The sequence below is a fragment of the Fringilla coelebs genome (assembly GCF_963513975.1).
Source record: "Fringilla coelebs genome assembly, chromosome: 4".
Classification (NCBI taxonomy): domain Eukaryota; kingdom Metazoa; phylum Chordata; class Aves; order Passeriformes; family Fringillidae; genus Fringilla; species Fringilla coelebs.
This window is the reverse complement of record NC_140032.1, coordinates 66,204,359-66,221,776: the sequence shown is the minus strand read 5'-3', so window position 1 is coordinate 66,221,776 and position 17,418 is coordinate 66,204,359. Positions and strand designations below refer to the sequence as shown.

At 37.7% G+C, this 17,418-nt stretch overlaps 1 protein-coding gene across 1 annotated transcript in view; it reads left to right on the top strand.

Annotated features, from left to right (window-relative positions):
- The window catches only part of INTU (inturned planar cell polarity protein), a 35,818-nt gene extending 25,276 nt beyond the window's left edge, over positions 1-10,542 (top strand). Inside the window, exons 9-16 of the mRNA XM_084203851.1 lie at positions 1,359-1,412; positions 2,530-2,592; positions 3,573-3,794; positions 4,962-5,384; positions 5,881-5,978; positions 6,597-6,786; positions 8,635-8,789; positions 9,644-10,542. Coding sequence (XP_084059977.1) covers positions 1,359-1,412; positions 2,530-2,592; positions 3,573-3,794; positions 4,962-5,384; positions 5,881-5,978; positions 6,597-6,786; positions 8,635-8,789; positions 9,644-9,755 — 1,317 coding nt within the window. The 3' untranslated portion in view covers positions 9,756-10,542. The remainder of the gene's footprint in view (positions 1-1,358; positions 1,413-2,529; positions 2,593-3,572; positions 3,795-4,961; positions 5,385-5,880; positions 5,979-6,596; positions 6,787-8,634; positions 8,790-9,643) is intronic.
- The last annotated feature ends 6,876 nt before the right edge of the window (positions 10,543-17,418 follow it).

Here is a 17,418-nt window from a genome sequence, read left to right as displayed (position 1 = left end):
TGATGCCAGACAGGTACAGTTTTCTGTACCATTTCACTGTGCATTTCATGTTACCTCCATGTTAGAAACTGAGTTGTGATTTAAGCAGTAGTAAGACAAAAGGTAGATCACAGTAAATAACACTTCATTATAACATTAATAACATTCTGGCTACCAGTTGTAAACCCTACTTTCATGACTTTAGTATCTGTGACTCCAGTTTAAAATATGTCAGTCTGTGCCATTGTTTCCAAACAGATTTCTCTTTGCTAGTGTGGCTTTCTCCCTTTTCTCCTTAAAAGGAGAATTGTCTTCTCCTTTATCTTTAGTCACAGACTAATCAGTATTTAGTTCTTTCCCCCTTGCACTGTAGGTTTTTACTGCTTTTTTACAGTTTGTTGATCAGGGGTCTTCCCATGCTTTTTTCTTATTTCTCAAGTTTCTGTAGAGAGGCTCTGTTGTGCCTTGGTCTCCAGTTTAGCTTGCAGGCTGCTTTTTTCTTATAAAATAATAAAGTTTAAAAGGACTTAGGAAACATCATCATTGATACTTACAATACAGATGGCATTTCCAGTCAGAGTTTTGGTGAAGAGCTATTCTATTCTATAAGGAATATAAAGCTAAAAATGTCAGTTCTTCAGGCAGAAAGCCATTTATATTTTGACTGGGGAAAAGCTGAGAGGATGATTAGTTGTTGAGTGCCAACAGGCTTGCTGACATTTCCCTGTTTGAAAACTGGCTGTATTTCAATTGGAGGCAGCATGTTAAAACAGCTCAAGAAGTTTGCAACCATGTGATTCAGGTTCTTTTCATTAAGGAGCACATTTATGTCATGAATTTCAGTGCCTGGAACCAAGAAAAGTACTCATAGTTAAATTTGATTTAACCAACAGCTCTTGCAGTTACAGAAATAAGGAAGCTTCAAGTAGTTCCAGTAGAACAAAAATTATGTGTGAGAGAGTTTTGGTGACTTCATAGAGCCAAAAAACTTAAATCCATTGGATAAAAGATTTTCCTGAAAACTCAGTTGGATGCAGTAGTGAGCCAGGTGTTTCTCTAGACCTCGTGTTTTAAAGCACACTGAAAGTAAGATTGAAATCTCCTTTGTACCAACACTGGGCTCAGCAGGCACACAAGCAGAGAAATGGTACAGTTCAAAGAGCAGGGAAATAGCCAGCAATTAGAAAGGATTTTTCTTAATTCTGGGATCCCCAGGTATTCTCCTGATATTTGAGGTTACTAATAAAAAATAGGTGCAAATTTTTATCCAATCACTTTAAATCCCAATCTGAGATGAGCAAGACAGAGCAAGATGTGCTATTACTGGAAATATAATGCGTTGCAAATCTCTATTAAAAAGCATTTTTTGACTATTTCAGATGGAAATTGACACAGCACTGAGTGATCTGGAAGCAGCTGACTTTGCAGAGCTGGTAAAGATTTTATTTTTGTTTGCTTTGCACAGTATCTCCTTGCCTTGGTGTCACATTCAGTGGTTTAAACAAAGTCTATTTTCAAAATCCATCAGCTTCTTTTAATGAAGTGGGAGTCAAAGCAGTTTATCCTTATTTCTCTCCATGCTTAATATTATAACATAATCCTATAGGATTGGTCACTGAAAATCCATGATTTTATATAATTTAAATCCATGGGAAGTCTACAAAAATCACGGAGCTGATTGTTGTCACATTTCTTCTTTGTGTAAATAACTGTCTCCTTCCCAAGCAATTGTGAACAAACTTGGAAACATCTATGGATCAGAATTTAATTTTCTAGTTTACAGAAGGCAATTACAAATTCTGCTTGGTTTTAACACTATTAAAGAAGATAATAATAATATAATTTACTTAAGTAAATTTTAGCTGTGCAAGGTGTAAACACATTGACATTCCAGCTTTACTTGGTAATGAAAGAGCTCTGTTGAGCTCCAGAACAGTTACTCTAAAATTCTATTCAAAAGAATCCCTGCAGTGAACAAGCTGGGTGATTATTAACAGAAATCAGTGTTTTTAAGTTATAGTTTCGTGCACAGAAATTGATTCCACCTACTTAATTTAAAATACAGTATATCTATCTAAAAACGGTGCTGCTGATGGGAGAGCACTGGGTATTAAAAAGTGAATGAATGGGAATATTTTGAGTAAAATGTCAAAGGCTGGAAAAAAATGCTTTGACTTGTAAGTTTTACTCTAGGAGGGCCCCTGGTGTCAGTAGTTATGCTAAAGCTACTTTGCTGTTAACTTGTGAGCATGAACATATCCTAACAAAAATAGTTTATGAACACATAACAATTAAATAGATACTAGTTATTTTGAGCAGAAATTTTTAGAGAAAATTGTAATGACACAAAATTCAGTAATGGAGGCTAAACATTTGGTATTTCCCTTAAATGCTCAGTATTAACTGCTGTACTGGTAATAAGAGGTGGTCAAATATGAAAGTATTAAAGTATTGATTACAGTTGACCAGAATTAGTTCACTTGCATTTGGTAAATAAAGTAAAAAATATGGAATTTAAAATTACACTATGCTTTTTTTTCTCCCCAATAGTCTGAAGATTATTATGACATGAGAAGATTATATGTGATCCTGGGCTCTTGTCTCTTTTATAAGGTAATATTAATGATTAGGACCTAAAGATTAGGAAAACGCATCTAGAAATCTGATTTAGTCTTTCAGAATCTCACCCATCTGAAGTGAATATATAACTGATGTAACCATGTATTTCTAGTGACAGACCTAAAGCTCAAACACCATAACAGAAAAACTCAGTGTTGGGAAATGCTATGTACTGTATGAACAGCAAGGACAAAAATACTTCTTAAAAACTGGAATTTCTTGGTGTACAATCCAAGGATTGGAAAGAGGGAGTAATTAGAAAGTTCAGTCAGTTCATCTGAGACTGTAGGATATTTTAATAGGAACTCTTGTTCATCCCTATAGCAGGTGCTCTATCTTGAATCTGTCTTTAAATCCAAGACTTGAGAAATTGTATTGACAGCTTTTTTCACTTTGGCCTCATTCATAACTTTATTTCTCTTTGGTAAATGTACAGTGTAATCAACAGTATAAAGAGGAAGGTAACAGCCTTTGCTTTAAGAAAACCTGCATTTTAAGAATTTTATCAGCCAATTGTTTTTTGTGCTGGGAGCGTTATGAGAGAAATGGAACTGCACAGTATCTGCCATAACAGCACTTCAGCTGTAAAGCCCTTAGTGCTGGAACCACTGTACTATGGATTTTCTTTGAAATTTTTATTAGTTCCAGTGAAAGCTCACTATTTTTGGAGAGAGAATTAAATGAGAATTCGAGTACTGTAGCTGTTTTGCAAGCTGGGAAAGCCCAGCTCACCTTTGATAACTTGCCTATATGCTGATGGTTGATTTGCTTATATTTAGTGTTTTGGTTATTTAGAAGTGGCCCAAAAGCTCAGTGTTGTACAACTGTATACCAAAAAGACAGTCTGTTGCCAGAAACCTTAAGATCTCCCTGCACGTGGAGCAGGGATATCTCTGTATGAAATGTACTCTGCAGTGCTGCATGGTGGTGTTGTATCCTCACTGAACACACTTCCTTTTCTGTGCTTAATTAAGGGTTACTTGATTGGTAATCACTTGCCAAAGGAAGACCTTGTTGATGTGGGATTCTATTGCCAGCACTACTGTCTGTTAGCCCTGGCAGCGGAGCAGAGGATTGGGCAGTTGGTGATTTGGCGGGAAGTGTTCCCACAGCATCACCTCCAGCCCTGTGAGGAGACAAGTTTCACAGGATACAGGGAACCTGAAGCAAGATACTTCTTACTGATAGTTGGCTTGGTGAGTTGATGCTGCAGCATGCCCATTCTCTGAGCCTCTTTTGCTGTTGTGAGTTGTCTGCTCGCTAGATCAACACTTCAATGCATTTTGTTGGGTGCCGCCACATTTCTCTTCACAGAGAAAAGCAAGGCACAATTCCTCCCAAGGATATTTCTGGGTTTCACATTCTCTGAACCTCAGAGAAAGAAAAAAACAATTGTTATCTCATTTGTTGTGCCTGTGTTTGTGCACAAGTGGAATGCATTGTGGAAGATTGTTTACCTGAAGAGAATTGGTAATTGGATTCTGGTGGGAGTGTTTTGATTCACTGACCAGTTTAACTTGTGTGTGTGTGTGTGCTGGGACTGTCACGGACAGTCACAAGATGTTGGGCAGTTGAGTGCTTGAGAGTTCAGTTGAGATGTAATGTAATATAGAATAATATAGTATAATAAAGTAATTAATTAGCCTTCTGATAAGATGGAGTCCTCTTTATCATCTCTCCCTGCCACAGAGGTCGTCTTGTTCAGATACTTGGGTAATTTTTTCAAAATGCTCAAATTGTAGCTGTTTCATGGGATAGAATTTCCCAGGGAGCATTTTATAAGAAATTCTCATTATTTTTATGCCTTTTCTTCACTTCAGTTGAAAATGTTTCTATCTTCTTTTCAGACAGCTCACGTCAGAAATGTCCGGTTTTGGTTTTCTAAATGTGGACTTTCTTTCAAGCAAACAGCTATTGTATTTGCTTTGCCCCCAGATGAAGGAAGGAATGATGAACCTGACTCCATGTTCTTAGAAGGCTAATTTATTATTTTATGATACTATATTATATTAAAGAATACTATACTAAACTATACTAAAGAATACAGAAGGGAGACTTACAGAATGCTAAAAAGATAATAATGAAAACTCATGACTCTCTCCAGAGCCCTGACACAGCTTGGCCCTGAATGAGTGAAAATAACTCACACCAGAGTCCAATGGAACAATCACCTGTGGGTAAACAATCCCCAAACACATTCTACATGAGCACAACACAGGGGAAGCAAATTAGATAATTACTGCTTTCCTTTTCCTTCTCAGCTTCCCAGGAGAAAAACCCTGGGCGAAGGGATATTTCAGAAAATGTGAATGCCACTAACAGCTGGTGAGTTTGTAAGCAGTATTTTCTGTTTGTATTTACAGAGACACTTTGTTCTGTGTGTCCTGCTGGAGGCAGGGGGCTGTGCATCCAGAGCTATTGGGAACCCAGGACCAGACTGTATCTATGTAGACCAGGTCAAAGCAACCATACTCCAGCTGGAAGGAATAGATGCCAGCATTGAGGAAAGGCTGGATTCTCCCTCCATCCCGCCTTTAGCCTGTGCTGACTGGTTCCTTCCTGCAGCACGGGACAGACTGGAGAGCTTGAGCACCTCACCAATGCTGAGCAAGCTCCAGAGCTCCTGCAAAGCTGGGAGCAGTGCAGGGAGCAAGAGGAGCCTCTTTGGGGACACTGTGCACACCCCACGGAAGCAGAGCCCCCCAAGGAGCAGCGGGGCGGTTGAGCTGGGCAGCGAGGGGCCTGCAGAGGAGGAGAGCACCAATCCACAGCCTCTGCTGGAGCAGGTCAGACAAGACACAGAGAGAACTGAACAGGTTCTGGGGGCTTGGGGAGAGGGCAGCTCATTCAAACTCAAGGTAACTTTTATAAAACAGCACACTGTAAAAGAGTAAGTTCCCTGAATTCCCTATAAAATAATTCTGTTGCCTTGGGAAGTGCTGAGTCAGCCTCAGAGCCATCACACTTTTTTATTTTATTATTGCTTGTAAATATTTGGGGATTTCACATGACTGAAGTGGGCACAGCTGTTTTGAAAAAAAGCAGATATAATTGCAGACTATCTCCAAAATAACCTATCACAACTAATTTCTGTACAGTTGTACAACTGCTTCTAACCAAGCTTAGTCTAAAATAGGCTATAAAATACATTTATATAAACTGATATAACTGGGCCTTATTCAAAACACAATACTGTCCTCTTCTTTCTGTTGGTTTGGCTGGATTCTGTTCTTCCTTTAGCTGTGTGTTCTCTGTTATTTCATCTATCTGCTTGTTCTTCAGGCCACTAGGAAAAAACACACCCTGCCAAACCCATTTCATTCAGGAACCCTGAAAAAGAACTCCTCAGAGAAAGATACAGAACTTCCTAATGCTATGAAGTAAGAAACTATTTTTTATTGAATATTTCATTTTTTAGGCCATGCTTAGATTGGTTTTTAAATATACACATATCACAGAAGTCCCCTTGTGATTTTATCCCAACCACAGCTTTACTATGCAAAGATTATCAGAAGTGAATCTGTTAAACTGGGAGCTTAATTAAACATAAAAATTTGAAAAAATATATTAAAAGACATCTATTTCTGAATATTATGTCAGTATTGTGCACACCTGTCCCACATCTGTGTGACCTTGGAATTTCAAGCAGAAGTTTCTGGACCATACATGTACTTACTTTGTGCCTCTGTGTTATCTCTTGGTAGGTGTACAATGAACCAAGCTTTTATTTCACTTTCCTTTTTTGGGGACAGTTTTTGAGAACCCAAATTTATGTTGCAATGCCTAACTAGCAGCACAGTTTTTAATTTGTTGGTTTTTTAAATTGAGTATTACAGTCAAAATCAGCAGGATTTCCTTGGTGTGGAGATAGGGAACCTTTGAAGTACTGTATCCATTTTGTACCCTACTGTAATTAGAAAAACAATTCTGCCTTCAGAAACAAAAGCTGCAAATTATTGTAATGATTTTATTTAAATTAATTCTCTGATATTTTTAAGGTTGACATCTGGTCCTGAGAACACCCTCTTCCACTATCTGTTTTTGGAGACAATGCAAGGAATCTTTATTACTCCAACTCACAAAGAAGTAGCCCAGCTTGGTGGCTCCATCCACCCTCAGTTAATTGAGAATTTCTACCAGTGCTGCCTTTCAATCCGTTCCATTTTCCAGCAGTCCATGAAGAAAGAGGTATGGAAATTTGGATTTTTCTTTGTCCAATCACATTCTCAATTCAGTATTTCAAGATTCATTTCACTTCATTATTTCATTGGTTCACGAGCAGCTGTATTTGCATGTCTGCAGACTCTAAACCAAAGTGGAACAGAGTCAGTTGTATTTTTTTAGATCCTAAAGTGACAATTCGACTGAGTTAAGTGAGAAAAGAGGAAATAACAGTACAGATTGAATGAAGGCAAGTTTGCAAACAGCAGTATAGTTCTTCTTAATGTTTCTTTGATGTTACTGAAGAGGTAATTTCTGAGTCCCGACACAGCTTTGCCCTGATTGGCCAATGAGTCAAAATAACTCACACCGGAGTCCAGTGAAACCATCTCCAAACACATTCCACATGAGCAGAACAGAGCAGAAGCAAATGAGTTAATTACTGCTTTCCTTTTTCTCTGAGGCTCTCTCTTTTCCACTTCTGGCTAGACCCATGTGCCCTGTAAATCTAGGAATTTTTAAGTGTTAAAAATAGTGTTAATTTGGTGGATTGGTCACATGACACGGGGGTTTGGCCGAGTAGGACTGTGGCAATGAGCCATGCATTTTGGGCATTTCTGTTCAGAGATGTAGAAACCCAAAAGCAAGCAGAGAGAATAAATGAGTATTTCTCAGCATCAAATTGCCTTTGGCTATAGCCATTAAACAGACATTTTATAGTTCAAGCCATAAAAGCTGGGAGTCAGAAATAACTGATGGACATGTCTCTTTCAGCAAAATTTGCTGTAGTCTTTTGCAGATTGGCTCCAGCAATTAATGCTGAAATTGGCACAAGGAGAATGTTAAAGAAGAAATAGAAATTTGCCTTGTTCATTGTACATGATTTAAAATCAAATATAGAAATGTACTATTATACTGTGTATTCTCTGTCATCTGCTAAATATTGTTACAGTTTGAGATCCAGATAACTGCGCCAGTAATGCAGAGTTACTGTAAACTGATCAATAATTAATTTTTACTCAATTTTTGAAAACTGAAAATTCACAATTTTACTTTTAAGATGTATACAGGAGTCTTGAATAAATCTCAAATTGAGCACAAGTAAGCTCTGTAGTATTAAACCCAAAAATAGGATGTTTTGACTATGTTTTCTAGATCTGCACCCCTTCATCTTCAATATTGTAGGCAGATTGAACAATGTGGTTTCTGCATCTGCATATAGCAGACAGAAGTTTCTTGAGTTGTTTTCTAAAAAAACCTTTTCTTTCACCTTTGAAGCAAATGTTTCACTGGCAGATCCAGAGATGAACTTTTGCAAGGTTTATTCAAAAGCTCTGCTCAAAACACAGCTCTAACATCTTGAAAAAACACAAAAATATTTTTATCTTCTGTGCTTTTATGCCCTCATACCAAGTAAGAGTCAGAAAATGCTCTGAGCAAAGTGCTTCAGCTGTTTATTTACAAAAAGAAATTCCTGCCTGGCCAAGTTTATTCAATAGACTTTTACTATCACAGTTGTTAATTAGGGAGGCACAGAGAAAGAAAGATGAGAGCTTTAGCTGCTGTAACACACTTTTTTAAAGTAGTAACTCAGATGTCTTATTAGAAAAACAGTGTTTAGCTAGAAGGAAAAAAAGTCAAAGGGAGCATGTGTCTAATTCCAACTTGTGTAACAATGAAAAGCCTTTTGATGCCAAAGTAACAAAACTGTGGAGAAAAGAATCATGTAAGCAAGTCAGTTGTATCTTCTAAACCTGGCTTTCTGACAGCAGAGTCATCCATCACACAGTCCTGAACAAATCACATGGTTGTATTTGCCTGTGTTGATGTCAAAATGTCTCATTCTCTACTAACATTTCACCTGCTGTTTTACAGAAAAAGAAGAAGGGAGGCAGTGGGATTTCAGAATTCAGTAAGGCAGCTGAGGATCCAGGTCTGGTAAGAGAACATGGGCTGCTTTTTGAGTGCTCTCCTGAAAACTGGACTGACCAGAAGAAACCACCACCAACAATGAACTACTGGGTTGTGGGGTAGGTTTAAAGACAAATTTCACCTCAAGTTTTTCATTTTCACTATGCCATTGTGTTCTTTTAAAATAAATTTAAGTGTAGCACATCACAGAAATACTTGAGCTGACTGATTGAGGTAGCTTTAATTTAAGAGCACTGGGAAGTTGCATTGATGTGAATTTCCACTTTTAACAGCTGCTGAGTCAATGACATAAACAAATAAGGGGACAGTTATAATTACTGTTATATGATAAAAGAGGCTGTTTCATTGGGAAGAAAAATGTTTAAAGAGAAAGAAGAAAATAATTGTTTCCCAGCATGAATGTACCTAACTGCTGTTTGTGTGGAAAAATTAAAATCTTTAATTAAAACATTGCAAAAATGTTTATGCTACTGTTGATACCTTTTAAAAAATAATTGTAATGCACAGGTATTAACAACTTCTCTATTTTAGCTCTTTCCCTAGAAGAGCTCATTGGATTAATATGTGGGAATGTAACTACCCAGATGTTATTACCTTGAAAAATTAGTAAATATGTGAATCCTGGGGCTTGCTCCCAAGGATTGCAGCTTGTAGTCCACAAACTTGGAGTGCTGCAAACAGACCCAGAAGACCCTGAAAACCTGAAGATTTTTTTCCCTACATAGCCTTAAAAAAAACTGAGTAGAGAATAACTCGATTTAAAAATCCAGTGTATTGAAAGAGGCAAAGTAATGCAGGACAGACACCAAAATTTGCCATCTGTCTTACACAGCAGCTTATTTTAACTTCCTGCTGAAACCTTGCAGTATAACCAGAATCTACCATTTGGTGGGGGGGGAATAACACCTGTGATGATATTCTTCTTTGTCTCCTTTCTTTTTTTTTTCCCCAGGAGACTCATTCTCCATCCCAAACCTCAAGAGTGTTACGTGTGTTTCCATGACTCAGTGACAGAAGCTGCTGTGGAGCTGGCCTTTAAACTGTCCTTTGGCTTAGCTGCATAGCTGAGCTTCCTGCACACTCAGGCATCCTGCATGCTGGTGTTCATTCTTTAAAACATCCCATAGAAAGGGAAATGAACTCAATTTGGTTGCCACCCATGGGGCATCTTCGAACTGCTTTAAAAGAATCAAATACCTTGTGGTATGAAGCAGTTGAAACTTCAGTGGTGCTTCTCATCAATTGAATGCTTATTTTCAGAGAACCAAAGTTCTTATTTTTATATACTATCACTTTTTTTTTATCCTGGTCATAACTTTATTATATGAAAACACCACATCATTTGTATGTTCACTGCTGTTCAGTGTACAGTAATGCAACATAAAATGGTAAGCTGATCCTCAAAGTACTCTGTGAACATGGAAATTGATGATGGTGGGAAAAAAAGTTCTCTGGTTACTTAAAATTTTGTACCTCTGAGGGCCTGAAAAATACTGATGTTTTCAGTAGCATTGTGTTAATCAAAACAGAGAAATCTTTTAGACAATTCCTGGCACTTAGCCTCGCAAAACTAATGGTTTACCATTTTTGCTCTCCTGCACACTCAAGGACTATAGTGTGGTTGATGTTTTACTTGACTCCGTGAGTTTTAACTATAAATAATACTTATATTTGTTAAAATGCAATTTTGAAGATGCAAAAAAGAAGGGGAGTGGGCAGGGTGGTTTTAAGATGTGCATGGGCTTGGCTTCTTTTGTATTCATAATTTCATAATAAAAATGTATATTTGTTAAAGAACAGTAAAGCATTAATTTTTTATTCTTTTTTTACTTAATGTATTTTCTCTTTTGTTTTATTATTTTATTCTACTTGTTTTTCACGGGTGCTTTTCATAAAATGCGTAACTAGGATTCCATTTTAAACAAGGGGATCAAAAAGTTTGTGTTCAGGAAAGCAAATTCAATTTTCATGGGTTCTCATGGCCAAATCTTTAGATCTTGTTCTCACTAGTAAATGACACCGTTTGGGGTAGTCCTAAAAGAGTCAATCAAATGCTTGCCGTGCTCACAGGGTGATTCACAGCTTGTCTTCATCACTCAACAGTTGCTTCAGTTCCAAGCTGCAGAAGTCTTGGGCCTGAAGTGCAAGCTGTGATTGAAGACTTTGCTAATCAGCTTTCTCCAGGATTTACGGTTCCTAACAGATGAGCAGCAGTATTTCAGTCTGAGGCCTGCAAATCACAGCAGCAGTGTGTTAGCTCTGTTCCCCGTGTATAAATCAAGTGATGGGAGAGTTACTCTGCTACACCTCCCAGAAGTCTAAAATACCTGAGGTTTGGGCATTAGATTTCCTGGTGGATGGAAGAAGGAACGTGGAGGAAAGCAAGCAGTCCTTGCTGCAGTGCTTTCAGCTGTTCGTCTTCGTGTCCAGGAGAACCTTTAATTTAGAAGAATAATGTAATTCTAAAAGTGCCACCAAGTTTCTGGTACCTGTATCAGCTGTCAGGCATTGCTTTAAGATGGAATGTGAGCACCCCCTCTGTCAGCCAAAATGCACAGGGAGGCTGCTTCAGGAGAGCAATGTCTGCACAGCCCTGTTAGTGCTCTGCTCTCCTGCCCTTTCCATTGGTATCCCGAGTCCTAGAAATGAGTGAAGTAAGGAAATTGGAAATCTAGGGTATTTCTCATATTACTGTTGGATCACTTTGAGATCTTCTAGTGCTAACAACAAATTCATACACTGTTGGCAAGTTTCAAAATAAATCCAAATTTCCAAAAGCAAGTCCTTGGAAAAAAAAAGGACCTGAAAATGAAGATTTTTGGCCTTGTTGCAGCTCATACCAAATAGAAGAGATACTGTATAATATCCTTGGTGTAGTATAAACTTTGGAAATTTCAAAATCTCTAGATGTTTTTAAAAATCCATTTCTTTCTCTGTAGAATCTCTGGCACTGTTTGGCAAATGTTACCCAGTATTTCCCAACATAGGCTCTAAAGGTTGCTTTAAAAAACATATTTTTATGTCCGAAGGAAATAAAGGAAAACAGGTAAAAATAATCTTGTGCATATTAATTTTAATCAACAAATTAGATCTGGTCAAGAGCTGTGCACTTCTTTCCCTCAGCACGGCTGGTAATTAGTGGTGGTAGAGAAGCAGGTTTCCTGTGTGGCCTTTTGTTACATCAACAAAATTTGGGCTTTGGTCTTCAATGAATAATGACATTGTGAGGTGCCTGCAAATGTCCCTCCATTCAGATGGATTCTTGAAACGCATGTGTGAAAATAATGAACAAGAAATCTTGGTCTTGGAGTGTGAAATGTTGATACTGGCATTTGGCAAATTGCATAAAATTCATTCATATCAGCAGAATGGAAAATAAATTCTTCATATCTGGTTTGTTTAATGTGAAAATAGATGGAAAATCTGCCTCATTTGTCTCTGTCTTAAGTTATCTCTTTCAGGATTTCTTTGATTAGGTTTTGATAATGTAAACAAAAGTCCAGCGTTCTGTGCTTTCTCATGTTGACAGTTCTTTACTACAGTGCCAGAAAATTTCCTTGCCACAGGCTTTTCTGGTAGTGCTGACCAGGAGGAATTCTGTCAGTCACTAAAGTTTGATTAATCTCCTGATATCACATGCAAATTCTTAAGCAGTCCTTTTTCAATTACAGTCATTTTGTACATAAAGACTTTAAGGTTGTTTTCTTTCTTTACTTAGAGTGGAAAAAAGTGAAACAGGCATTGTGTAAATAACACTGTTTATAGTTTTTAAAATCTCCCTTCCATCTCCTGGAAGTGCTTCCAGATGGCTCACATGTGTATGAGCTCGTGACTCAAATTTTAGAAACATTCCATGAATAATGCTCAAGATTGATTTCCTTGGAAGTACAGTATTTAGCCAAGTGGCATACCCACTGTTGAAGCTTAGGGTCTTTGGATGCTGTCTTACATGTTCTGTTCAGGACAGGAAATGGGATACTACAGCTGCAGAGTTGTTCCCAAACTGGCAAATAAAAAGTGGTTTTGGGTACAACCACATGGTCTGCATTTACTGCTCAAGATGTACCCCTGGTGCAGTTAAAGGCAGTACAGCTATGTCAGAGCTGTAAAAAGGTATGCAAAATGTTTCTCCTACTGTGATCAGCTTATGCCAGTGAAAAGATAAAAAAACCTCATTGTAGGAGTTTCTCTGAGACTGCCACGTTTCCTGATTATTTTGTAAATACAGTGTTTTGGATGGATCTTGTTCTTGGTGCTCTGAGGTTTCATTTAGTACAAAGGTCAGTATTTTAATATTGTAATGTTGTGTTTTCATAGCTGTATGCAGCAATCTTTGTGTTTCAGTTTGGGAAGGGCACTCTGGCAAACCTGGCTGCTGGCAGAGCAGCAGGAGCCAGATCCACTGAGATCAGCTCAGTTGTCAGAGCATGGTGCTCCTACAGGGGAAGGCAGGGAAATTGCTGCAGTGGCAGTGCCAGCTTTACCTGATGTGCCTCAGCTGTTCTATTTACTTCATTCTAGAGGCAGACCAATGCACTATAGTATTAGAATCCTTCCTGTTCCCTAAAAAAATGCCAATGTGCAATTACAAGCATAAAAATTACAAGAAATGCACAATCTTTAAAGAAGAGGATGAAGCAGAGTGAAATAAATTTCTCTGGAAGTAGTGCTGAGCACAGCTCTCAGTTTTGCATTTGTTTAGTTTCTGTAGGGAAAAGTTTTAACTGAATTTTGCCAACTTTGGGTGCAGAAACCAGAGGAGTTTGGTTTTTCCTGACTTTGGGTGTTATGGGGTCTATTTTAAAGAATTAATGACCATCCTTGTTCTGTATCAAGAATATCAACTGAAGATTTTCTCAAGTGGAGATGATTCCTGGATAGTTTGATTCCTGGATAGTTTATGTCTCTAGATACATTTCATTCATTCAAATAGGTAAAATTTATTTCCTGAAATGTGTGTCTTGAAGGTTTTGCAGTACAGAGAGAAATCTGCTGTCTCTGGGCCTGCTGGCTTTCCTGATTTGCCTGCAATGGGCAAGTTAACTCTGGTTCTTGTCTGTGTGAGGTTATCCCAGGAACTGGCTGCTTTGCTTCACCTGTTGCTCCCTGTGCCTTTTACTTGGGCTGAATTAATAATTTTGTGATGCCTTTGGTATAAGAAGGTGCACAGTTTGGAGTTCTTCCTTCAAAGGTTGCTTTATTGCCTGCCATGTTTTCATCTGTAGAGAATCCCAAGAGCTGGAAAACAGATTGAAAATCTACACGTATAATTTTAGCTTTTTTAACTTTGTCCCATACACTTTTTAACTTTTGCTCCACTATAGGGAAAAGCTGAGATCTGAGCAAGAATATGTGGGGAGGAAGTGAAAGCTTGGTATTCCATAGGAAAAAAAGTCTTTCTAGAGAAAGAGGAAGAGAATTTGATCCATAAGGATTCTGCTGAATGACAGCAGCATTGGAATGGCAGTTTTTGAGCTGGGAAGTGTTTCAGCAAATGGAAGTCACTACCTGTTTGAATGCTCTGTCTTCACCCCTCCAGGTCTCTGTGCTTGGTTAGAAATGAGACAAAGCAGTGATCTCTTTTTAAATGTCTCAGCTCTGCAGGCAGTCTGTGCTGAAAAGCAGAGTGTCTGCATGCATAACAATGTGCATAAATTTCTTTTCTCTTAGGTGCTGCTGAGCAACAGTTCCAGGAACTGGGGACTGGATTATTACAATTACAAATACAGATGGGCTGCCTGGCCTGTACAAGGATTGGGTACTTCAGTACAGGGAATTACTGTGTGTCATGGACATATTTTATGAAAAATCCTTTTGTTAGGATTTTTTCTCCTAAGAAGCTGAGAGGCCTCAGAAACCAAATGTAAACAAGAATTATCTGCTGCTGTGGAATGCAACAGGTGCATCTGTGATTGGTCTCATGTGGTTGTTTTTAATTAATGGCCAATCACAGTCCAGCTGTCTCAGACTCTCTGGTCAGTCACAAGATTTTATTATCATTCCATTCCTTTCTATTCCTTGCTAGCCTTCTGATGAAATCCTTTCTTTTATTTTTTTAGTATAGTTTTAACATATAATTTTCTTTTAATATAATATATATCATAAAATAATAAATCAGCCTTCTGAAACATGAAGTCAAGATTCTCATCTCTTCCCTCATCCTGGGACTCCTGGGAAACACCACCACAGCTGTACACCAAGCCTTCAGTTTTGGATGTTATGGACACCACTAAGGCAGCTTTTACAAACAGAAATGAACACCTTTTAAATCTTTATCATCACATTCATTAAAAATTCATGAGGGTGTTAGCAACAGCTTTTCCATTTACAGTTATTTGTGCCTGACAGACTATTACTGAAGAGCCATTCTACAGTAGGAGAAGTTGATCAAAATTACATTTCTTATCTACTGGATTTTACAGAACTTTTACAGGCTTCCACTTTTGTTTAGGGGAATTATATTCAGTTCACAGCTTGGTGAATGTTTTTAGTAGAAAACTAGGATTGCTTTTCCTTTTCCTACTCAGAGCCAAGTATTTGGAGTAGGGCAGGTTTGTGGGTAGAATAATTTTACTAGGTTGTTCAGTAGCATTTGAAGTACATTTAATAATGCTAATTCTTGCTGTGAAGATTATCTGCAAATAAATAATTCATTAAAAAAACATGAAAATGCTCTTGAGAAAGCAGGATTTTGTTCCCTGCATCCCTGAGGAAGTTTTGCCATCTGATAACAGGAAGGAGTTGCTAGTTCCAAAGTGTTTCGTTTCAAGGATCTCTTCTCCTGGTATTCCAGGAAGTCAAATAAAATCTGAATAAATGCTGGCATAGAACTTGCTTAGGTCATTTCATGAAATACCAAGGATACTTAAATTCTTACATAATGCCCTGCATACCTCTGGTAATCTGTCCTAAATACCACAAACCTTGAAGTTTACCCCATTAGCACTACTGATGTCTTCCTTTCAGACTAAAGGTGATTGCACCGTTTTATGCTTAAACTGAGCAGCAGGCCTGCAGTTCATGCTGGTTTTATTTCAAAGTGCTGTGCCTCTTCAGGCTTTGCCAAATAATTGCCTCTGCTTCTGGTCATTAACTTACCACTAGGATAGAGAAGAGTATCAAGATTACTAAAACCACAAATTATAATAATTTAGAGTAAGGTAATGGGTTAACTAGCACAAAATATGAGAATGAGAGGAGGTATATGTGTTGTGGGTGTATAAATGTATTTTGTGAGTGATCCTTGTTTCATTCATGTTGTTCTGGAAGTACAAATGAAGCTGATTGGTATGATTTTAACAACTTCTTGTCATGCTGCTTATTCTGATCCAAATGGAGGCCTTGAATTAAATATATCACCTGTTACTTCTCCAGTTAAGACTGTGTTTTCCAAATGGGATAACTTTCTGAAACAACAACCCTACTACAATTGCTGCTTTCAGCAAAACTGGTTTCTGTCAGCTAAGCAGCAACAACCATTATTAAATAGCCTCTTGTTTGCATATATTCATGTTGATCCAAAACAAAATATGCTAAATGCTTTTTAGCTAGGTTATGACAGTTATTTATATTGAAGAACATAAATATTGTATTTATTGTGAAGATATGTTTCACATGTGTGTATCAGTGGCCTGAATTAGACAAGATTGTCTTTCTGCCATTATGGAGGACCTAGAACTTTACCTTGACATTGCAAATGGATTTCATTTCAGATGTAGCTGAATTTTAATCAATAATAATTTTTAAAAAAGTGAGTTCTCTCCAATATCATTGGGGATTTGGATTTGTCTGTCCCAAAAAAAAGTATGCATGTTTTTTGCAAGTGAAGACAAATAAACAGTGCTGGTTCCTAATACAACCCCTAAAATGTTTTAGAGGACTCTATTGATCACTAATGAACTGCAATCTACTTGGTAAAAAACTATTTCGCTCATACTAAAGAAGGAAAAAAATGAGCTGTGCAAGTTTTAACAGCACTGAAAGAATTCAGAGCACCCTTAGGATGGGAGTGACCTCATTTAATTCCTAAGCCTTCTACTTGCCCAGTAGAGCTTAAAAAAAGCATCAGAAGAAGGATCACAGCTTTTCTAAATTTAGCCATTGGTACCAGCTAACAGAGTGTGACACCAGATAAATATTTAATGGTCAAAAGATCCTCCTTTGGAGTGATCCACTGGGGGGAAAGTTCCTTAGTGTTCTTTACTACAGAAAGACCAAGGAATCCAAGAAAATACTTGCTTCTTATTTGAAATTCTCAATGTTTCCATTTTGTTCATACTAAAACAACATTGAAAAGGCTTTTACCTGGCGGCAGCATTTTTAGCCAAAACACAGTCCTAAAATATAAAGAGCCTAGCATATAGAGGCCTAGAACACTTAGCACTGTATTTCTTGAGAAAATTTAAAATGGCTCAGGAGCCTTCTCAGTACTGAGGATATATCTTAGCATGTACATTAACTCTTATTTCTGAGTAATGATTTTCAAGAGGGAAAGACCAAACCATGTGGAGTATTGATAACTTAGGATAAAAGAAGCATTTAGGAGGCATTTAAATGCCTGGTTTCAAGGAAATTAATCCCATCAGTGTTCCTAAGATTTCACTCCAGCCATTAAGTTTGGCATGAAACCCTTGGCTCATGGAATTTGTACAAATACTTTTTTTGAGCTGCTAAAATACCAGATGTGATCCACAGGCCAAGAACTGGAAAGACTGGGGCAACCTCAGT